Source organism: Aulonocara stuartgranti (assembly GCF_965226115.1).
Source record: "Aulonocara stuartgranti genome assembly, chromosome: 20".
Classification (NCBI taxonomy): domain Eukaryota; kingdom Metazoa; phylum Chordata; class Actinopteri; order Cichliformes; family Cichlidae; genus Aulonocara; species Aulonocara stuartgranti.
Genome location: NC_138956.1, coordinates 11,352,380 through 11,375,718, shown reverse-complemented (window position 1 = coordinate 11,375,718; position 23,339 = coordinate 11,352,380). Strand labels below are relative to the sequence as shown.

The following is a 23,339-nucleotide window of genomic DNA, read 5'->3' as shown; positions in this document are numbered from 1 at the left end:
GTATGAATGTTGTCAGCAGTGCAGATGAATTGTTATTCGCTGTTTGGGGTTAAAGTTTTATAGCTAGACGGCTTATAACACAGTTTGTTGTTATACTTTGAAATCCCCTCAGGACCTGATCCCAGCATATATATCAGAACTGCTATCCCTGTACTCTAAACCAGCAGCTTATAGTCTGTTCCCACGTCACTGTTAACACTCAAGAGAGACAGAGTGACTGCTGTATGCAGTATCATCTTTTACGTTGCTTTTAAAGACTTTTTCTTTACATGTTTTGGTTATTTCAGTTCTTAACTATTGTGTTCAACTGTATTTTATTCTTTAATGGGTGTTTAACTGGCCGAACTTTTGGTACCTACAGAAAGGTTGACATTTTGATACACAGGAAATTGTAATGTTTTCAAAGAGCCAAACACAGGAGACCAGGATCAAAAATTCAAAACCTTAAGCATCAGCAAAACCAGCTGACAGAAAGTAAAGGTTGGAGTCTTGAAAGCATATTAGATGGACAAACATGATTGGACCTATACTAGGAACAAAGAACCAGGAATGAAAGGGCAGTAATACACAAAAAAAGCAAGGGAAGGCCAACATGAATAATGGAAATAACCAGCCCAATCTCACTCCCGAGGCGTAACATCCCGATGATTTGTCACGTTCCGCAGCGTTCCTGAGGAACGCGAAAGGTGACCTTCCGCGTTCTTATGTTACGCGCCGGGTTATGGGTGAAATCCAGCAGAATGGCGGTCCTGCGGTAATACACGTTCAAGCCATGTATTCCAGCCCTAACACTAACTAACCTGTACCAGCACTTTAGTGACGTTAAATAGTGTTTTCCAAAGCGTTTTAAGTAAATTGAACGAACACATGTAGATTGATTCCAAACAGTTCTCAAGTTTAATCGTTTCTCCGATCTCATCATTTACGAACGTGTTGGGTGCCCGGAAGTGTAGTATGTTGACGATTTGTCACCTAGTGTATTACTATATATATTACTCTTTGGGAGTGAGAACGTGTTGAAATAACACTCACAGGAAAGAACAAGGATTACAGAATAAAGGAGGAAATCACTACGAAACAACAAAACGTGGCAGAAATGTTGCCAGCTATAGTCTGATTTCACAGTCTCCATTGCTGTATATAAAGTACTCTATTTGAACAAAAGTGTTGGGCCACACCTCTTAATCTTTAAATTCAGGTGTTTTCAGTCCCATTGCCACAGACTTTTTAAATCAAGCACCTAACCATGCAGCCTGCATTCACAGTCATTGATGAAAGAATGAAGAGCTCACTGAATTCGAGAGTGGTGCTCTAACAGGATGCATAGATGACCCAGTACCTTTGTCCATATAGTGCGTACAGAACGTATAGCAGTGTAAACTTGTTTCTCCCACAGGTCCTGAAGCCCCAACTTCCTGTGAAGAGTTACAATGTAACTATGGAGCCACTTGCATTAAGGTGAATGGCCAGGCCCACTGTGAGTGCCCCTCACCTGACTGCGATTTGAAAAACAAAACCAAGGTGTGTCTTTCAAACTGTCTAAAGAAATAAGTTGTTTGAATGGAAACACATTCTTGTAGTTGCCTGTAGGGAGTTAACGTGTTCTCCCTTCGCTCCATCTCTGTCACTGTGGAGCAGGTGTGCGGCTCAGATGGGGTGACCTATGCCGACCAGTGCCAGCTGAGGACCATAGCCTGTAGACAGGACAAGGACATCACAGTGCAGCACTTTGGACAGTGCACAGGTGAGCCTCGTAGAAACCTCCATGCATAACGAGACACACGGATGGCCAACTGTTGTCAGTCCCTGATCAAAAGATAATGAGCAGTGCCGAGGGCCTCAAATTAACCCCCTCCTGCTGTTTCTCCTCCTATCCATCACTCTGATTCAGAAAGTAAGGTCAGAGCACTGTGAGAGCACATTTATCTTAAAATAAATGTTTCTGCTCACACTCGAGCAGCTGTGCTTATTTCTTATTAAGGTAATTCAAGTGCTGAAGAGTATATAATAAAAGCATCTTACACGCATCATGTTCAATAGCACTTCTGTATATCGAACAAGCCTGTCTCTCCTCCTGGTTTTAAACTGCCTGGTGAGAATGAAAGCATGTGCCACACTACAGGGATCTCAGAATTAAGATGGAGATTTATTTATTTATTTTGAAAAGAAAAACAAGTTTGACTGGAGTCTGTGCGTTGCAAACTCACCAGATAGCAATGACACTTCCTCTTTGCTTTCCAGTCCCTTTGTTGGGATTTGGCTTCATCTTCAAACCCCCTGTTGGGGAATACATCAATCCCTTCGCAGCTTGATGCTGCCAGGAACACGATGCTGCTGAAGTATGATTGCACATGTAGAGTACATGTGTACTCAGGAAAAGGTACAGCTCTTGTCCCCCCTCCCCTCCATCCCAGCCCACATGCTGATGGACATTGCTTGGATCGGTGTAATAGGCACTGGGACCCTTGCCAAGGCCACAGCTTTCATGTACAGTGAAGTGGTCTCGCCGACTGCCAGCTTGCGTCACAGCAGAATTCTAGAGACGCCGCCGGCAAGAGCAGGAGGAAGCTCTACGCCAGCTGTGGAGCTGTGGCCGCGAGCCACTGCCAGGTGTCTTACATTTTCAGGTAGAAAAATGTTCATTCACCTCATCATTTAGTGGATCAAATGACCTCATGCAGAGACACGCGTCCCTTTTACCCCTCTTCCCTGAGTGATCCCCTTCAGACTGAAATGGCAGTATTCCAGACAGGAAAGGATGTTGATATAGTGTATGTTGATTTGTAGTTTCAGGTAGTCGGATTTAAAAAAAAAGAAAAAAAAAAGGAGTATGCTCAGTAAGGAATTGACAAGGCTTTGATAAGTCCCTGAACATCTGGTAATTACAAATTCAGTGCCGTGGGTTACCAGCAAATGGAGCCAAAATCCAGTCTGGTCTCACATTCCTCTGTTGCCTGGCAATAGAGATGTGGGTTGTGTGTAATCCCTCACCTAGCATTTCTGCATACACAGAAGGCACGAAGACGCCTCGCAGTGGACTCTCTCTCTATCTCTACGGGGACGATGAATAGACAGGCGAGCGCTCGGGCCCCACCAGCAGCCGCGGAGGATCTTTTAATTTCTTCACCCGGATGCGGTCGCACCGCGGGTTGCTGTTCTGGCGCTGCTGTCGGCTCGGGAGTTAGATCTCGAGCTAATTTCACGTGTGGCTGGGTGCGAATTAGCATTTGCTCTGCCTCCACCCCTCACCACGCCAGAGCCAAGCCCGCCCTCCCTCCCACTGTTTACACGCAGCGCTTCCAGACGCCGGGCCACAGCGCCGTGGCATGCCAATGCTCGCCGAGCTGCTCCGTGGTTTGACAGGAGAGCAGTGCCAAGGGCTCTGCTATAAATGAGTGAATATTGATCTTTTTTAACATCATTGATCTGTTGCAACTTTTTATTATACAAGGGAGCGTGACTGCTGCTTCTGCTGCTGCTGTGCAGTCTGCCGCTAATGGGCAGGCTGAGGAAAGAAATTACAAGCCTGCAGAAAAAGCTCCTCAAATCTTTCTGCCTGTGACAGAGAGCTGTGATGTTACCCGGCTCTCTCTGAAGTCTCCTCCAAGCAGCCGCAGAGTATGGGGAGGAGTATTGCCGGCTTCTTTGCTAGGTCTCAGCAAAAGATGAAGCGATAAGAGAAGAATCCTCAAAAAAATATGCATAAAACACTGTACCGAGCACCGGAGGGAGGGCATTTGTACCGGTGAACAAATTCTGGCAGCGGGAGGAAATGGCCACCATGTTGGCAATGACCTGCCTCTCCCATATGGTGTTATTACCTGTAAGTTTGTAGCAAATTGGCAACGAAGGCCAGCATATGGCACAGGCAGCCCTCTGCCTGCTTGCTAGTCAGGGTTCTGTTGCCTTCTCCTCCATGTCCTGCGATTTTTTTTGTGCCATTATTCACTCCCTCGTTCAGTTTGCCATGCCATGTTTCCCTGCTGCTGATTTGTTAACCTGTATTTTCCATCTGATTTAAACCCTTTCTCTGTCAGGCTCTTTTTCCCTATCATTTCCGCTCCTTGCCTCTGTGGCTTCCTTGTCTTTCTCCTCCAGTTTGCGCTTTCCGAATCCCTCCTCCTCACTGAGGGTGGCTGACTCCACAAACAATCTTAATAATCACCTGTCAACAATAAGTACACAGCTGAAGCAAGCCGAGATGACTATGATTTATTTTGCTCTCTACTCTGTGACATTACTGTCCAGTGCTCGACTGGGAGGAAATAAAGCAAAAAAAAGGCAAATGGACTGTTAAACGTGATTAAGAGAAGCGTCAGCTGAACAGACTGTGCTGTCAGTCCTTCTCTGCTTTCTCCCAACGAGCGCTCCTCTCTTGCTTTATCCCATGTCGCTGAGCTTGCTTCTGGAGATGCCCACACACCCAAACACACATTAGGCCCTTTCCAGGGACCAATCCGCTTGACGCTAAGCTTGGCACAAGACTGACAGGTGTAGCCAAGAGGAAACGCGATGCATGCCACCTTCCTTGGTGATAGCATCGCTCCTCTATGCACTCCAAATCTCTCTATTACAAATATCTTCCGAGCTTTAAGCAATCTGTGCGTCTCCCGGGCTTTCTGCCGTCTCAGTAGGTATCACATTTCACACCTCGGTGAATAATTGCCGATCAACTAAGCGATTATAGCGGTGTAATTAAGTCCTACACATAATGTTAGGCAAATCCTAATGAGGCGCATGTCTACGGTATAGCTTTTTATTTTTTAATCTCCTCTTCATTTCACCTTCTCGCTAACACACATCTGTGCTCGTGGGACGGCAAGGAGCGAAGAAATAATGACAATATTGCCGTGACTCCTCGCCACGGCTAAATCTGAAGTGTTCGCTTACGTAGCATCTCCCTGCCAACTCACTTATCTCCCGCAGGAGTTTTTGTCCCATTTATCTCTCTTTTATCGCCAACAGTTTGTCCTTTTGCACCAGAGCTTTTTGCATTGGTAATGATGGGCTCTTTACAGAGAGGCTCTTCTCGCTCCCCTCACGTGGAAGGATTCTTTTTCTGTTGTTGTTTTTGTTGCTCTCTCTGTGTGTGTGTGTGTGTGTGTGTGTGTGTGTGTGTGTGTATTGACACGAGTGTGTTGTGGTGGCATTGACGGATACTCATGCTCTCTGCAAGCAGCGCTCTTTGAAGCCAGAGTTAAAGCCGGCTTTTTTTTCTTTCTTTTTTTTCTGCCCCATTTCTATCAATCATTCATCACCGGAGGCACTGGCTGTTGGTGATTAAAGCTGTGCTACTGGAGGGCAGCGTTTGAATATGGATATATAATTCATAGGCATTGGCACAGCAACACACAAACATGCATATTGTGCACACGAATGCATGCCATATGTGTACAAACACAAGCACAAATACCCTCCACACAATGCGCTGACACCAACTGGAGTAGTTTAACCTGGTTTGGGAAACATAACTCGTCTGCAGGCGGAGTGCACATGCCCGAATGCGATGTGTCATCTGTTGGCATATTCCATTTTCACTCTTAAGACCCCTGAAACAAAGATTTCTGACATCTCATCCATTGCAGGCTTTTTAATCACGGGCTGCTTGTACAAACAGGCCTGTTTGTGTATGTGTGTGGTTTCTAATGTAATTACTTAATGACACTGGTGAACATCGGGGAGATGGGTTAGAAGATTAGAAGAGACATAATCACTCACTGAATACAGGAGTTATAGTGAGTGAAAAAAAGTTATAGTGAGCAGTAGGTTGTAATAATCATTAAGTGATTTTGTTATGGTTTATTGGCTAATTATGTTTTTTTTAATTTCCTCTGGTGTGATTTTTGAGGTTTTACTGCAGTTAAGTAAAACAAAGTCCAACACTTCCATCTATGCTCAGTCATTCATCCATTCCTTGCTTCCTCCCCTTCCCTCCACCAGAAACCATCTCTGAGCCAGCAGATCGACCCACCCCAAACCCCCCCGCCACCACCCCAAGCGCAACCGTTGCTGCCGCCACCACCATCACCACCGTCGCACCCTTCCATCCTAACATGGTCCACGGCGTCCCGCCTCCATGGATCGAAACCCTCGAGCAACCTGCGACCACCACCCCCTTTCCATCCCCTACACAAAAAAGTGCGCAAGCAACCAGCCACCACTCCACCCACATCCAGCCGCAAGCGCCGCAGCCCAGCCCAACCGCTGCCGCCTCCACATCCTCTCGCAGCGGTCCAATTCCCTCGGCCGCCGCAGTCTCCTTCGAAGGCTCGGGTAGTGGGGATCCAAGCGGGGACGAAGCGACTGAAGAAGAGAGCAGCGGCATCCCAACGGAGGCCAGTGGGGCCGAGGAGACTGTCGGTAAATCCCTGCTCTTTCACTTCATTATCCATAAAGCTTTGGGTGTGTGTGTAGGGAGGGGAGGTTTTTCTCAAAAAAGGGGCTGGTCAAACTCATAGTCTCCTCTTAGTTCACATCATAATGCATTCATGCCATCATCTGTTAATTGAAAATGAAAAATAGGCACAGGCTTATGTATTTGTATGCAAATTGCTTTTGAGGAGACAAATGTCACAGGCAGGCAGGCAGGGAAGAGAAATCTTTGTCAACAGGTGCTGTTAGTGTCATTTCCACTTGCATAAGATCTATATCTCAATTTCAGACAGAAAAGAATGTATTTGCATGGTTCACTGTTGCTACATCGCCCATGCGTTTTTCTTCCTCCCATTCCACCAGCTCTCAACAGCTAGCAAAACAAAACCCAAGCTCTGTAAAATACACTCTAGATGGAACTGCTGGTCCGCATCTCAGGATCTCTGGAGCCTGACTTGACAGGCTGATGTGACTGGGAGGTTGAGGTGCGAGTGTGTGAGCCAGCATACCTTGTCACATGACTAGTCTCAAATCTTTCCCGACATGCCTTCCTGGGCTCTGGCGGTTACCGGGCCTCTGGTTGAACAACAAGAGGACGACTAAGACTTTTCAATCAGTGCTCTCTTTTTGATTTTTTTCTTTTCACATTTTTGTGCCTGTGGTATTTTTGCAATCCGAACAAATCTGTGTGTGTATTTGTCGTTGTGTTTATCTGTGTTTATTTGACAGCTTTCATGGCTTCCATAGGAGTTGCACTGCCCGATGCTTCTGTAAATGTGCAGACCGCATGCCAGCAGATGCCCCATAAACCCCAGCCTCCTCCCACCTTCTGCCCCGCCCCCTTCTCCCTCCTCCCTCCTCCTTCCACATCCTTTGACCGCATGTCCTTGAGAAGGACGTCCCTCGCCTCTGACGTGTTTATGGCTTGTTTAGCCGCTAGCTCTTTGCCTCGACGATTATTTCTAATCTCTCCGCGGCCATAAAGTGCACCGCCTCGACACCGAGACAACTCCCCCTCCGCCAACACCATCATTAGAGTGGACCGAAGCTCGCCGCTGTTATATACACACTCATTCTTCAGATAGAGCAAGCCGAGCCACTTTTATGTCTGTAATGTCCCAAGATAGCCAGATATGCAGTGACAGTAACACAAACACGAGTGTATGTTGTTTTTGTCCTCCTGGGACTCCTTGAAGGTAAAACTCACCCAATCTGCAGCGAGCAGTTATCACATCCTCCCATCATTAAAAGTGAGCCATGTGTGAGATGACTGGCAACACTCCCCATTAAGTGTTCTCTACCTGACAAAAAGAGATCCAGGTGTACAATCAGTTCTAGTGAAAATGCCACATAATCACTCCTGACAGATGCCTTTATTAGTGTCCAATCACTGGTCAGCACTCTAAAACAAACACACAAATGTGTGTAGACGTGAGAGAAAGTTGGAATTGTAGGTTTTTGACCTTGGAATCACTGCTGGTGTTGAGTGCCTAAAAATTGTAGCTCTGTTCTGGGTTTCCTACATAAGCTGTAACGTTTCATGAACTATTATGAGCCTCTGTGTATCACCCTCAGGTCCCACAATGGCGAGCACCACTTTACCCACACTTGAGGACAGGTCGTCCTGCGACAACACAGAGTTCGGCTGCTGCCCTGATGGCAAGACACCATCCAGTACTCCAGAGGGCGCCAACTGCCCCTGTAAGTCAAGCACACCTTTGAAAACGACTTTCTTTACTCTCTAATTACCTAAACATCTTCCCGGCTGTCTTCTGTCTGTTGCTGTTGTTTCACCAGCTTCTGTAGCTCTTGCTTTGAGTCGCAGAAGCTCGGGCTCTGTTTGTATGGAGGGCGCCTTTCATGGGTCTTTTGAGAAAAGTAATTGGCTTTCCCTCCAATAGTGAGATGAGAAGACTGATACCGCTCTCATGCCTGTGCATTAAGTATGGAGCTGGAGCCAGGAGGTGATTAGCTTAGTGTAAAGGCTGCAAGCAGAAGACAGCAGCTAACACATCTCTCTGCAAAGCTCACCACTGAACGCTTTGTGTCACCTTATTTAACAAGCACACACACTCAAATGTGGTAACGACGGTTTCAGAGGGACTTGTTGGCAGTTTCTTCTTCCTCCAAACTAATCGTGTCACAGCTCCATATTTAAAGCAGAAAACAAAACAAAAACCCAAATTTTCCAGCTGTAACCTCTGCTGCCTGAGGAAGTCCTTGTCGTCCTCCTCTGTTTGCGTGGCCTCGCGCTGTTTTGCCCCAGACATCAGTAATTGATGTGCTGTCTTGAGCTTTAGAGGGAAAAAAAGTGCAAAATGCTAAAAATAGTGTTGCAATGGATTATTGATCCAGACAGAGTTATCCGCACAACATATTGTTAAGGAATACTGTGTCGGAGGACAATTTCTGTTATTACAATAATTAAAGTGACTCTCAGTTAACTCGTGAAACACAGTCAGAATAATTGCACAAAAGTGCAAGAAATCAACTACTCGTCATTGTCAGTCTGCCAGTGTCGTGATTCAGAGAGGCACTGCTTTCCATCTATTTCAGTCTGTATTCATTTGCTGACATGTGAAAATTGAACAACAATATATATAAATATTTAAAAGTATAATATACAGTAAAAAATCCTCCTTAATCATCACTTATGACATATAAAGTGTGTGGGAGTTTTATCTGTGGAGACCTATTTCTTCTGATTTTGCTGTGTTCAGAAGGTTTCTGGGATGCAGTCGCTTGGCTGTAGGTGGATAGCACAGGCGCCGGCCAATAGTAGCACACAGAATATGAGGACAGAAGTAAAAAAAACAAACAAAAAACATGGAAACCGGCTTATATGGCTGTTTCCGTCTCTCTGCTCTGCTCGCTGTTTAGGTAAGAAACGTATAAATAGCTGCGAGTCTGAATGTCTGTCGCCAACACACACACAGTCGCACAATGTGTGCACCATCCCGCGCAACAGGAAGAGTGGATGCGTTTCTTTGTGCCACCAGAATCAAAACATACCATCATTCCTGACTCTAAGCCTGCTCCCTGTCTTCACTGATTCAGTCATTATCTAGCTCGCTCGACCACCGCTGCTGTCTGTTTCGCTCGGTGAGTCGGGCAAAGGGCCAATTTTCAGTATTGTGTTTCTAAACATTAGCCACCATTTGCCTCGTGTTACACCTCTAATGTTGACTTTACAAATCGGGATATCGGAGCGTTTGGCTTAATTGTTCAGAACAGGTGGTGTTTTTTGGTTTTTCTCTGCAGCAGTGTTTTTATGAATCACTTCTATCATATGTAAATGAGCTTATTGACAGGTGGCAGGAAATAAAAAAAAAAAGAAAAACAGAAACAGTGAAACCATTAGTCTGACCTTGGTAATCCATTTTTATGAATTCTGCAACACTTTGCAGTCTCGCCCTGATATTAGTCATAACCAACAGATCCTCAGCGAGTTTCCTTTTCTCTTGTTTTGCTCGAGACTCTTGAACGCTCTTTCCTCTCTTCTTTCACCCTCGCTCCTTTTCTTTTAATCTCCCTCTCCTCTTGAATTCGCACCCCTGCACCCTCACGTGCGCTCTTCTCTTTATCAGTCCGCGCCACTGTTCCTTAGTTCCCTTCTGAGCTCTTTGTCACCTTTTCTCTCTGTCTCTCGCTCTCTCTCAAACCAGTCAATCTCAATCCAGTCTTGCATCAGTTCATTTCTCTCTGGAGTTGAGCAGCGAGTGAGCCCAGAGACTAGAAGGGGCCGACGAGCGCTGTTGTACCAATCAGTGACTCCTGCCACACTCAGTTCATAAAGATAAAGGGCTTCTCTCTCTCCCTTCATTTCTCTATCTCTCTCTCTCTCCATCCCTCGGTTGAAATCTGCCGTCTATTTGTCCTAGCCGTGGTAGTCTGACTGATTGTGAAAAGAGGGATTCACTCTGGCTCTCGGGGGAGCTTTGGGTCATGACTTGAAAGAGCTCGGGCCACAAATTAGTGCATGGAGTTGCATTTCTGGCACGGTGAAGGTCCCCTAAGCCTTTCAATAAACCAGCAGAATTTACTGCCACTCAGTCTGCAACATGACCTAAAGATATGAGGCCACCTTTGCCCATCCAGAGCCCTACGCCATTTATTTCTTTCACAGAATTTACAGGCAGGGAGAGGTGAAACATGAAAGGTTCTGTCGAGGTTGAACCCTGTGACATTTAGCCTCGAATCCGGCTGATGATAGAAACAAGTTCGGGCTACAAGAGAACTGTTAAAACGAATCTGCAAAAGCCTGTAAATATTTATCCCAGCTAACAATGACGGCACACCAGCGATCGATACTTCATTCAGCTCAAGTGTTATTACCAATAAAACCGAGCTGCGCGATAAGCTGATCAATACGCTGGATTTTTTTTCTTTTTTCTTCTCCCGAGAAGGCCTCAGCCAATCTCCCGCTCATTAGAAGTGAAATGACACATCCCTCTGCCTCGTGCATCGGCTGCTATTTCATTGTACGACACAGTTTATTGATATCTGACGGGCTGTCTCACGGGGGGAAAAAATAATTGTTCGTTGTTCAGATTATTAGGACATCACATGTGGAAAAGGCTCAAGGTTTGGTTTAGCCCACACTGACATATTTAAAAAAATTAAACACCTTGGTTATAGATTGCATTGGGTATATTTCCCAGTATAGTGTAATATAAAAAAATGACTCTAGGTCCTGCGTATGTTAAATTTAATGGCATCGGGGATAATTGCCAAATGCTAATGTGAAAGTTATTGGCACACTGAGCTCCAGATACTATAAACTCTTCCATATGCCTGGGGAAGTCTGACATATCCATTACATTTTACAGTTCACTAGAATCTGATAGCCAAATAGCTCTGTCTGTCTTTTTATCACTCTCTTTCCCTCTCTTTACGTCCGTCACGGCAGTGGTCTGGAAAATCACCCTTTCTGATGTTTGTCTTCTTTGCAGATTAGAAGTCAGATCTCGCTTGTCCCCCCTCTCTTTTCTTTCTTTACCCCTCTCCAAACTGTGTCCATTTGCCTCTATTTTATGGCCACCGTCACTTGTGAATCGATGTGTGCTGCCCGTGAAAGTACTGTAGATGGTGAGGGAGGGGAGCGAGAGGGCAGCGGCGCGCGCCTGTGTGTGTATCGGTAGTTTCTGCTGTCCTTTTCATGCAATTTTAACCAGGCTGTGTCAGTCATGGGTCCGCCTCCATTAAGGAGACAATTATGACTATCTTTCACGATAATCATACAAGTGCTTGTCCTGTTCTCTCTGGCATTGCTCAGGCAGGGGCTGCCATGATTGATTTGGGCAATTTGTTCTGCTGATTATGAGCGGCACAGAAACTCCTCCGTTCTCCACCACACACATAAACACCTTCGACTTTCAGCTTTATATCGCACTGCACGTCTCTGGCGGCAGTACCGAGAAACCATATAGAGTTGATAGATGTCGGACAACATAACCCCCAAGGTCGCACAGGGAGGCTTTCTCTTTGCTGAGGAAGGCACTATTTTGAGTGCCCGTGGGTTGCTTTCACTTTAGTGTGTGTTGTTTTTTTCCTCCATGTGTTTGTGTGTCTGTCTAACTTGTTGTCTTTTTACCCAGCCCTCCATGGCACGGCCAGCTTTGGGGACGAGTCTCGGTCTGGTAAAACTGGCCCATTTTTCCACCTTCTGTTCATCTCTTCTGTCATATTTCACAGTCCACCTGTTCCACCACCACAAATCCACCGCCTCTACCTTTAATGGCCAAACTGCAGACCTTTTTTAAAGCCCCAGACGATCAGCAACACACTTCACTAACCCCTCCTTGTCAAACACACACAAACACACAATCCATCACTAACCCAAAACTGGCACTGCTCTGAAACGAGGGGGATGGCAGCGGGGAATGAGTGAAAGAAGAGGGCTTGAGCCACAGTGTTTCTGTATCTTCTCTTCTTCTTCCAGCCACCATGAGGTTCAGCGGTTCCCTGCACCTGGACCAGGTGGATGGCCAGGACCTGATCTACACACCTGAGATGGAGGACCCCAAGTCCGAGCTATTTGGAGAGACAGCCCGCAGCATAGAGGGCGCTGTAAGTGGCTGAATTTGCTGTCACACGATTTCATGATTAATTAATAGATTAAAGAATCCACATTTACATCTCTCAGCTTATACTGCCCTTTGCTAGCTCTCAGCTTTTTAAATAAGCTTTTTAATGAGGTTTAAAGTACTTTTAAATGTCCTAATGCCCTTTGCTGTTTTTCCAGCTTGTTCTGCTGTCCTCAAGTGTCAAAAAAGTGTCCAGAAAAAGTATAAATTAAAACTGCTTTGATGTAATTGATTCAAATGACAGTTGCCACTGTTGCCATTAGGGAAACTTGGAGAGTAATGCTACAAAATTCTCCTAGTATTCCCAAGAATGTTCTTGTCATGAGTGGAAACCTTTTCAGACAACACTCAAAGCATCGTGTCACACTAAAACTCTTCCCGAGAGCCAGACTAATCAGATTCTTTCAGCTCCTTCAGGCAGGTTTCATCGCACGTTTTACAGACTTGACACCCCTGAAGTAGCTGAGTAATATTCTGCCACACTGAGCTGGAGTGATTTCTGTGCTCTGACATCTGATAGAAAAAAACAACAATGATAAAAAGAAAGGAAAAAAAAAGAAGAAACCACACATTTTGCTGGCTGGCTGCACTTAGAGAGGAACATACATCATATCAGAGGCAGACAACGTGGCCTATCTGATATTTGATTTTTAATAAAAGGGGAATATTAGAATTCTCTTATAATCTGTGATCTGTAGACATGAATATGTAAAGAAATTGAATAACATTTTCAGATGTACCTGCCTGACACAGGTGAAGATATTAAGATTTACCATTCTATTTTTCCTTTTTTCCCCTGAACATTTACATCAAAATAGGAATTCCAGAGACTTATATACATATCTACACACAGATATACACACACACAAATATATATATATATATACTACAGAAGTATTAATAACGTCCAAAGAATGTGGCCTAAATAAACAGACAAAGAAATTCTTCAAGCTTAAGACCAATACATAAAATAAATAAATAACAGCTTTCTGCAGACTTGTTTAAAGAATAATTTGTCAGTTGCTTGCCAGACACTTCACAGTATTCAAAAAGCAGCTTTTCATGTGAGATTAATTATGATTTTTCAGCTATTTGAAAACTCAAGTCCTTATTCTGGATATGAGTCTCATAAGTTTGGATGGTCACGATGCCAGTAGCTGTAGCCAAAACCCAGGCGGGCACAGAGCCTGTACAGTAATCACAGCTTGGCTCGTGTTGGTTACCCTGGTTGAATTTCTCCACTGTCCGTTTTCTATGTTGAGCTTAGACCTTTGAACAAATGTCTCTGTTGTCAAGCCAGGGTCTTGCTCCTCTGATGAAATGGGAACTTTGTGTGTTTGTGTGTGTGCGCGCGCTTAGGTACACAGTACACATGTACCAGCTGTTGAATTGTGTCACTATGCCCCACTGGGACCTAATCTTCTACCTCACAGTGATTTGTGAGTGTGTGTGTACGTGCATGTGTGTTCATTAACACTATCAGCCTGTGTGTCTCTGAAGCCTAGTGTGCCACTTGACGCCAACCACCCCCTATTCATCTTCCAGCACACACACTGAGCACATGCAGAGCATACACGCCAGGACACATTCACTTGAACGTACGGGTATATAGAAAGAAGGCGAATCAGCCCGCCGCTCGTTTCACTGACAGAACAACCTGTTGTAATTTGCAGATAAATTAACACGTGGAAGAGAAAGAGAAGGAAGCGGAAAAGAAAGACCAGGTGGTTTTGAGGACCGTGTGTCCACGGGAGAGTTTGCCCACCGTGACTAAGCCAGTTTTGGAGGATTTTATTTTTCGACTTTGCTGTCACACCTCAGCCCACAAATTAGAGACATTTAATGCATGAAGGAAATCATCTTTAACAAACTGAATCCTCAAACCCAACAAAGTCCACTCAGTCACTCATTGTCACTGATTAGCAGCTTTTTGTTTTTATTTTTTAAATATTTTTGCTTCTTCCATCAGCTCTCACCTCATTATTGTCTGAGGACTTGCTGATTTACAGTGTACATATCATGAATAGGTCACTTTTAATAAAAAGAATCACATCATGTGATACATTCACAATTTAAACTAGTGCACATAACTTCTTTTTTTTTTTTACTTCTAGCATAAAAATGGCCCATTTTTAAGAGAAAATACTCATCCAGATTTGGGGTTAAAAGGCAGCGTCAGTATTTATAACTGTTAAAATATCACTGTTGGCTGATTTTAAAAAATCCCACTTCAGTCAAACCTCATAAAGAGCTCTTCAGGCTGTTACAACGTGCACACAGTAACGAGCATCAGTAGCAAAACCAATCATAATGTCAGGGTAGCTCAACATTTATCTTAGCTCCTCCTGAAAACTTGTTCCAATAATTAATGCCAGGGCAGCAGCTAAATGTCAGTTTGTGCACCCACACCCAATGGGTTCCTTCCATGCACCCCAATTTGAGAGGCAGCTTCTTTCTTCCTCAGAGATAGGGTACAGTCTTCTGGAATTGGACTCGCTGCCGTGATAGCGTGGAGCTCATTACCGGCCTCATTTATCATCTCCTCTGTCTGTCCGTTCTCTCCTCCCACTCTTTCTCGCTCTCTCTCTCTTCTCCTCAGCTCAATGAGTTGTTTAGGAAGTCGGCGGTGCACAAAGACTTTATGAGCGTTCGTGTCCGTAACCTGGCACCCAGCAACTCCATCCTGGCCTATGTCGAGGCTCACTTCAAACCAGGTGAGAGATCCTTATAGAGAGATAGATGAGCTTTGTGCATTTGGCTTTCAGCGAGGAGGGTGTGTGAGATATGAATACATTTTTAGTAGAAAAATAGGCATCTTGTAAATAGATGAGCTTGGATAGTCTTGCTTTCTGAAATTTGCACAACACGTGCTTTAAACCATGGGTGGGGCTCTCCAGGCTTCAAGGGCTGGTGTCCTGCAGGTTTTAGATATAACCCTGGTTCAACACACCTGAATCAAATAAATAGTTCATTCCCAGGCATCTGGAGAACTTCAAGACAGGTCATATAGCCATTTAAATCAACTGTGTTGGATCAAGGACACATCTAAAACCTGAAGGACCTGCAGGATATCTAAGGAATTGGGTATTGTCTAAATATCATCATGTTACAATACTTTTCTTGGATCTTGGGTCATATGCAGCAGCTGCTTCTTTAAACTACCACACAGAACATCAGCTTCCTCCGTTCCTTTTTATTTTTATTCCATTGTTTTATGAGCCTCATTTAGTGTCCTTGATATCCTTCACGTGGGTTATCGGGTGCCGTTATGTGCCGCTCCTCCATGGCCTGTAAAGCAAACATCTGCGGCGAACATTATGAGACCAATTCATCTGGAAAAAAGCCGGACAATCAACGGCTGGAGGACAAGTGGTCCACGGAGACCCTCCCAACTGTCATACATAGGGCTGTTTGATATATCCCTTTTAACATTTAAGGAGCTCAAGCCTTGTATTTGCTTTGGAGTGCTCCTCAGAGGCCTTGCTCTAAATGCTTGTACCTCTTGTTTGTTGTAGATACAAGATTCACCGTGGAGGACATCGTAGGAGCCCTGCTGAAACAGTTAAAGGCCTCCAAAGACACCAGCATCTCTGTGAAGAAGCCGGAGGATGAGAATATTCGCTTCACCAATTATGGTAATACAGTGTGGACTTAACAGGAGTGTGTAGGGATTAATAAAATGAAAGGGAGTTTTAAGTTATTCATGAGGTAGTTTATCAAAGGTTTTACAGGTCTTGAATAGAAAGTCTCAGAACCGCAGGCTCAACATACTTTAATGTCCCTTTTATTTCCTTTTTCCAAATCCTTTTGTTCTCCAACCACCTCTGTTGACAGGCCTGTCCTCCATCTCCATCTTCACCACCACTACCACTACCACCACAGCGTCAGTCACCACAGCTGCTCCCACCACCTCGACCAGGCCTCCTACAACTTCCCCTTACATCACCCGTCGACCGACAGCCACCACCCGCAGGCCCTTCAGCGGCAGACATAAATTGGTGCCGGTTACCTCGCCTCTAACCACTACTGCCCTGCCTCCAGCCACTACCGTTGCCCGTTTCACAACCAGGCCTTACCACAAGGTGCTGCAGAAGCCCTGCGACTCCCACCCCTGTCTCCACGGAGGCACATGCGAGGAAAACGGCAGCGAATTCAACTGCAAGTGCCCCGCGGGCCGCGGAGGGACTGTGTGCGAGAAGGGTGGGTCAGCACAGAGTTTTCATTTTCTTTAGGAACTGTATCTTTTGCCATATTTCTGATTACTCTTAAATCAAAAGTTTCAAAGTCTCGGCTTATTTCAGACTCATCTAAGAAAATGAGCTCAGACAGACTTTCCCTGTAATTTGCTACTTTGCAATTAGCAATTTCAAAGAACCCACCAAAGGCTAACGGTTACAGAGATTTTGCAGCAGCTAAGTGGGTTTTAGGCACTCCACTTTTCATTGTGCCAATCATGCTTTTTAGCTGTTTTATAATCACTACTAACCACATCTTCAAGTGCTTTGATGTATTTATAAAGTAGCAGAAACATACCATTATAATAGGAAAAAAATCAAATATTAGAAACACTTGATCAAATAAAACGCTATTTTAAAGCGAAAGAAGAAATGCATTCTCTGCGTCATGCTTTGGTTTGGCGTGGTTGTAGCGTCTGCAAGGTGACACCTTAATTGGCAGTGGGAGTAATGACTTTCAGTTAGCTTTGAAATATGTAAATGAAATGTTATGTGGCCACAGATGTGGATTTATTGGATCGTATAAAGCTCGACGGTTTATCAGCGAGCAATCACAGCACTGTACAGAGTGTCAGTTTTACGGTCGGTGTTGAAGAAAAAAGAAAACCCTTGGAAATAAAGAGCTGAGGTGTGATTGAGTTTCTCCCCAACTGCTGCGCTTCAAGCTCATCTCGAGTGATTCAGACAGGCCCAACATCTCAGAAATGAGCGACCACTGAGCCGTGCACCAAAGGCTACACAAAATCCAGCCGAGGCCGCAGAGAAAACCATAAACCTGGGAGAACTTTTTAGAGAAGCGCAGCTCCTTCCTTTCTTCCCTCTTACTCTACTCTGGGATTTTTCTGAAATGGGGAGCAACCTCACGCAGCTGCGTCTTAAGATAATTGACACTAATTGCTTTGATGGGGATTAGCTGGTGAGAATCAGTGTGGATCTTTGCGTTAGAGTGCTTAAATGAAATCATGCACGCATACACACAAAACTGCACAACCAGCCTCCCCGAGATCAATCAAGTCATTAGAAAAGCAAGAGCTCATCAGATGCCGTTCTCCTCAGAGAGACGGACAGGAAGACAGATGGACGGTGGGAAAAAAAAGGAGCCCAGGAGAGATAATGCATGATAATAATCAGAATTGTCAAGTAGATTCACAAAAAACAAACATTTCCTGTGTGTGTTTGTGTGTGCACGCGTGTGAGACTGTGCACGATGGCTCCTCTTTCTGCACCTTCTGCTTTTGATAAACCTATCAAGCCTTTGGTGAAAACATCAATCCTGTAAAATAAACAGAATTCTTCTCATTTTCTGTCACGTGCCGCTCACGCATCATAACGTGCATGAAGCTTCTCTCACACCGCAATCAAGCAAATCACATAATAATGACGAGAATGTCTCGTTGTCTTCTTTCCTCCACAGTGATCAAGTACTACATCCCGTCATTTGGAGGCCAGTCCTACTTGGCCTTCCCAACCATGAGCGCGTACCACACTGTCCGCATCGCCATGGAGTTCAGAGCCTCTGAGATGGACGGCATCCTGCTCTACAACGGCCAGGATCGCAAGAAGGACTTCATCTCTCTTGCTCTGGTCAACGGCAGGGTGGAGCTCAGGTGAACGTCAGCTGATTTAAGAGGGACCTTGTCGGCTAACATCAGTGGTCCTGATGTTTTGTTTTTTGATTGAATTCAGTGGGCTTTTTACTTTCACATCCATCGTGGCAAAAATAAGATGAAATTTTAATGATCAACACTATGAAACCGGGTCATTGCAGCAGCAGCTGACAACAGATGCAGATAAGAATAAAACAAAGAGACGGCACTAAAGATAATGAGGCAAATAATTACAGTGAGTAAACATGTCGGAAAAACGGCTGTGCCGGGAAAAGAAAAAGCTACAGTTCACATGATTACAGGTGGAAGGAATATATACTCGGGAATATATGCTAATGTCCCAAGTGCACATTTTATATGTTATCTTTAATCACACAGATAAACAAAGGAAAAATCTAATCTGTATTTACAAAATGTGGTGTTTGTATTTACAGATGTATTGAATGAGAAAGAAATTTCAGCTTAGATGCTTTAAATGACTCTTTTCCATCAGAACTGTGCATGTAGCAGTCAGGTTTGAAGTGGTACAAGTGTGTTTTTGTGCATGTTGTCAACACTGGTGGGGGCAGTATCACTCTAGGACCAAAGCAAAAAATAGAAGAATAAATAATCAAATGTAGCCAAACAAATAATGATGTTTTTTTCATCATCCCTTCTTGGTAACCATCTACAGCTTTTATTCCATCATGGAATGGATGGAGTATATTTGCAGACTTAGGCTACGTTCACACTGCAGGCGAAAGCGCATCAAATCCGATTTTTTTGACCCTATGCGACCCATATCCGATCATGCTATGACAGTGTGAACGGCGCAAATCCGATATTTTCAAATCCGATCTGGGTCACTTTCGTATGTGGTACTGAATCCGATACATATCCGATGTTTTAGAAAGCGACTGCTGTGTGAATGGTCAAGTCGCATTAAATCCGCCTTTTACGTCACCGACACAAGACTGAAGCCAATTATCAGCGCCAGAGAAGCGCCCGAGAAGACATCGCGAACGCTTCCTGGCCATCCAGTGTAGATGTCAGTGAAACTGTTGGGAAGACAACGTGAACATTTTATTTGTACTGTATAATCTGCAGATTCTGACAGAAATCTGCAACTATCCTTTGAAGCACCGCTCCTCTCTTAAACAGCAATAAGGATCATTATTAGGTTATTTACATTATTATGTAAATAACAAAATAACTTAAAGCAAAAATTGGGAAACGTGAAGTCCGAAGTCTTTATATTAAGGGCCATCAGTCAAACAATACTGTTGCTCTGGGTCTAAACAGAGCGCGTTGTGTGTGACATCTTCTTTTGCGCATGCGGGCCGCTTTGAGCGTTCACACTAGAGCGCGTTTGCTGTCGCATTTTATTTGTAGTGTGAACGAGCAGACAAAAAAATCGGATTTGATCAAAAAATCGGAATTGAGCATTAAGACCTGCAGTGTGAACGTAGCCTTAAAGTCAGGCTGGGTCACCGTTAGGAAATTGATCCTGATGTAAAACTGGTGTTTTGCCCCTTTAACATGCACACTGGAGATTTATGTGGGCAAAATATCTAGTATTACACTTTAAACTGAAGCTGACAGTAACTGCAGGTCTTATCTAGTCTCATGAGAGACGAGACTTTTCCTGCCAGAAACCTGCAAAAACACTAGCACTAATCTCTTCTCTCTGCCGGAGACGTATGAATAAAAAATCATTTGGGGACGGGAACATCTTCAGAAGAGACAAGAATGAGCTAATTAGAGATGCTGCAGTGCATCTTTTTCGGACCTTTTATTTCTAATGTTAGCTTCCCTTGTCTTTCTGGTTCTCACATTTCACCCTGACCCCTGCAAGGTCTTTCAGTTTCTCCCAACCTGGCCAGGTTAGATTGCTCTATTCAGGGTAAAATCAATAGCAAACTAAAGGAGATCATTAGTCACTTGTGCTTTCAAATAGAGCTCTGCCTCAATTCTAGAAATACAGCTGTGAGATTACCACCCACAGCTCTGCAAATCCAAGACGTGGGGAGAAGAACTAATTATTTGTGGCAGATAATTGCTCTCAGGTTGCGATAATGCTACCATATGTGTGGGTGCACATACACGACGGCTCTTTTCTGTGATCATACGGCCTTTTTCTCTCAACAAAACCTCATTAGAAAAAAGGTTGAATTAAAAATGAGGATGTGATTCCAGTCATTTCAGTCACATGCTCCAGTCTGAAATTCCAAATAAACACTTTTGTATCTTCTTTCTTTCCTCCACCTTTGTCTTGTTGAGCATTATGAGCAGATTTCTTGTAGTCATTGTAGTCAAGTTGGATATTTTGAAAAATAAAATACCTGCCTGATGAAAGTGTCAAAGTCAGCAGAAATAGAGGGATCTTTTGGTAAAGTGAGGTGTCTAACTTATTCTGTATCATCCCTTTTCAGGTTCAACACAGGTTCGGGCACAGGCACGGCCCTCAGCAAAGTTCAAATCAGTCAAGGCCGCTGGCATCAGCTGGTGGTGACTCGCAACCGCCGAAACGCCATGCTCAGCGTGGACAGCGAGCCACACATCGAGGGCGAGAGCCCACGGGGCACAGATGGCCTCAACCTCGACACCAACCTGTTCATCGGAGGAGTGCCTGAGGACATCAAGCAAGAGTAAGACCTTGGAATTGCAGTTACAGTCACACCATTGTGTTAATAGTGATGTGCAGACACAAAGTCCATCATCTGTGGCTCATTTTAATATTTCATTCTACAGCTTTTATATATTCAGTATCTAGCTAATTCCAAGCGGCACCAATCAAGTTTTCTGTTTATGCTAATTTTGCTGATTTGCCATTTTTTTATTCAGTGTAGAGTTAACTAATGTTAATCCCACTTCAGTGGCCCGTAACCTAGTCGGAGACTTTTGAGGGAAAAATTAGCCATGTGCAGCTTTTTGATAAATCGACTGCCGTTATTTGTATTCATCTGGTACCTTCCGTTAAGTCATGTGAGGATAGTTGCCTAGAGTGGTTTCATAGAGCGCGGCCCCATCTTCGATTTGTTTTTTCCCCATCTGCTGCTTGTTCATCCATTGGTCTTAATAGAAGTGCACTAAAGAGTAGGAGGATAACAATATGGGAATATTTAAAATAAATTGCTTTTATGAAAAAAAAATTCTTCATGTTATAAAATTAGTAGAAACGTTTAAGTCATAAATTTGCTGTAAAGTTGGGAATTTAAACACGGGAATCTGCTTTTAGTACAGCTTCAATCGGAAGTTCAAAGAATTGCAGTTTTTGGCACTTTGGGATTTGTTTTGTTTGCTTCATTTTTCAGCCCCAGAGCTTGCAGCTAGCTGAGGACACGGACAGTAGGCATCAAATCGCAGTGTATTAGAGTCATTAGTTGCAAGCCTGTGGACACACTCAAACTATCTGCCCCCCACTCCATGCTAGTAATATTGTTTTAGTTAACACTGTGTTGATGGAAGGTGTTTTGACCTGTTTATTTATACGTGTACAATTAATGTACGACCCTAATTCCCAAAAAGTTGGGACAGTGTGACTTGCAAATCTAAACACAGGAAACATTTTACTGATTAATGAAAAATCTTGCTCATTTGTCTTCGAACAATTTGATCGCAGCAAAGTGTCTCAATAAAGTTTGGAGAGGGGCAGCTGGAAAAGTAAGTGGTACTAAAAAGAAACAGCTGGAGGAGCAATTTTGCAACTAATTAGGTTAATCATATTAGAGGTCGGTGACGTGATTGGGTTTAAAAAGGGTGTCTAAGAGGGGCACAGTATGTTGAAATCACTGGACAGGCTCAGGAACACTTACACAAATCACTGTGTCTGAGCTTTAACTATACAAATGCTGCTTAAAGCTCTACAATGCAGAGAAGAAGCCATATGTGAACATGATCGAGAATCGCCGTCGTCTTCTCCGGGTCAAAGCTTTAAAATGGACTGAGACAAAATGGAAAACTGTTCTGTGATCAGCCGATTTGAAATTTGACACTCTTTTTGGAAAACATGGACGCTGTGTCCGCCAGAATAAAGAGGAGATCTATGGAGGTGCATTAGTGCCTGTGGAACTGGCAGCGATAGGGAGGATGAAATAAAAATATAACAAAGAAGATCCAGGACTGTTCAGCAGCTGGAATCCTATATCAGACAAAAATGGGATAACTCTCCTCTCCCAAAAGTCCGGAAACTGGTCTCTCTTGTGATGCTACACGTTGCTGTCATCACAATCAAAATGACCTTTTGTTTTAATTAAAATGGTGCATTTTAACTTCACATGTTTTCCTGTGAATAAAATATGAGGTAAATATGAGAAAGTGATATAAATAAAATGTTTATTATTTTATTATTATTTTTAATTACACACCTATTTTACACAGTGTCCCAACTTCTTTTGGAATTATGGTTAAAATAATGCCATTTATGTGAATGATTGTAATTATGTGATATGATATTGTGGCATCCCTGGTACAAAGCCGGTGTCAGTAATAGTAGTAATTAACCAGTTTGTTTGATTTTGATCAGAAATGATCAGATGTTCGAGAAAAAAAGGTCAACATCCGAGGTGAATTTGGAAAAGTCTTCATCTAGCTCTTCCTTTATGAAAATATAATGAAGTGTATTAACAATACTTCATAGAGTATGGCATTTCTTCACTGCAGGTTCAGTGTGATTCAGTTAGCTTTAGTAGTGTAACTTTTTTTCCCCCCTGTCTGTCTTCAGTGTAAAGGAGAGGACAGGGTTGGCAGTCGGTCTGGTGGGCTGCATCCGCATGTTAGATGTCAACAACCGGAACCTCAACCTGCAGGAGAACGGGGGCGAAAGTCTGTACGGCAGCGGGGTGGGTGAATGCGGCAACAACCCCTGCCTGCCAAATCCCTGCAAGAATGGCGGTGCTTGCCAGGTGAAGGAGGCCGAGATGTTCCACTGCAAGTGCAGCAAAGGATTCTGGGGTAAGATGCTGAGCAGATTTTCCTAATAGTTATGGACAGTCATGGAGTTCTGAGAAGTTGGTTCCAGTATAAGCGTGGGGAAATAAGTAGAAAATATGCCTTATTCA

At 44.0% G+C, this 23,339-nt stretch overlaps 1 protein-coding gene across 3 annotated transcripts in view; it reads left to right on the top strand.

Moving 5' to 3' along the window:
• Window positions 1-23,339, top strand: part of agrn (agrin) — a 268,675-nt gene that overhangs the window by 219,407 nt on the left and 25,929 nt on the right. For all 3 annotated transcript variants that reach the window (XM_082517913.1, XM_082517914.1, XM_082517915.1), the window contains 11 exons: window positions 1,397-1,521; window positions 1,639-1,744; window positions 5,941-6,360; window positions 7,948-8,073; window positions 12,314-12,441; window positions 15,058-15,172; window positions 15,974-16,093; window positions 16,293-16,658; window positions 18,108-18,300; window positions 20,712-20,927; window positions 23,003-23,232. In XM_082517913.1, the coding sequence (XP_082374039.1) occupies window positions 1,397-1,521; window positions 1,639-1,744; window positions 5,941-6,360; window positions 7,948-8,073; window positions 12,314-12,441; window positions 15,058-15,172; window positions 15,974-16,093; window positions 16,293-16,658; window positions 18,108-18,300; window positions 20,712-20,927; window positions 23,003-23,232 (2,145 nt within the window). The remainder of the gene's footprint in view (window positions 1-1,396; window positions 1,522-1,638; window positions 1,745-5,940; window positions 6,361-7,947; window positions 8,074-12,313; window positions 12,442-15,057; window positions 15,173-15,973; window positions 16,094-16,292; window positions 16,659-18,107; window positions 18,301-20,711; window positions 20,928-23,002; window positions 23,233-23,339) is intronic.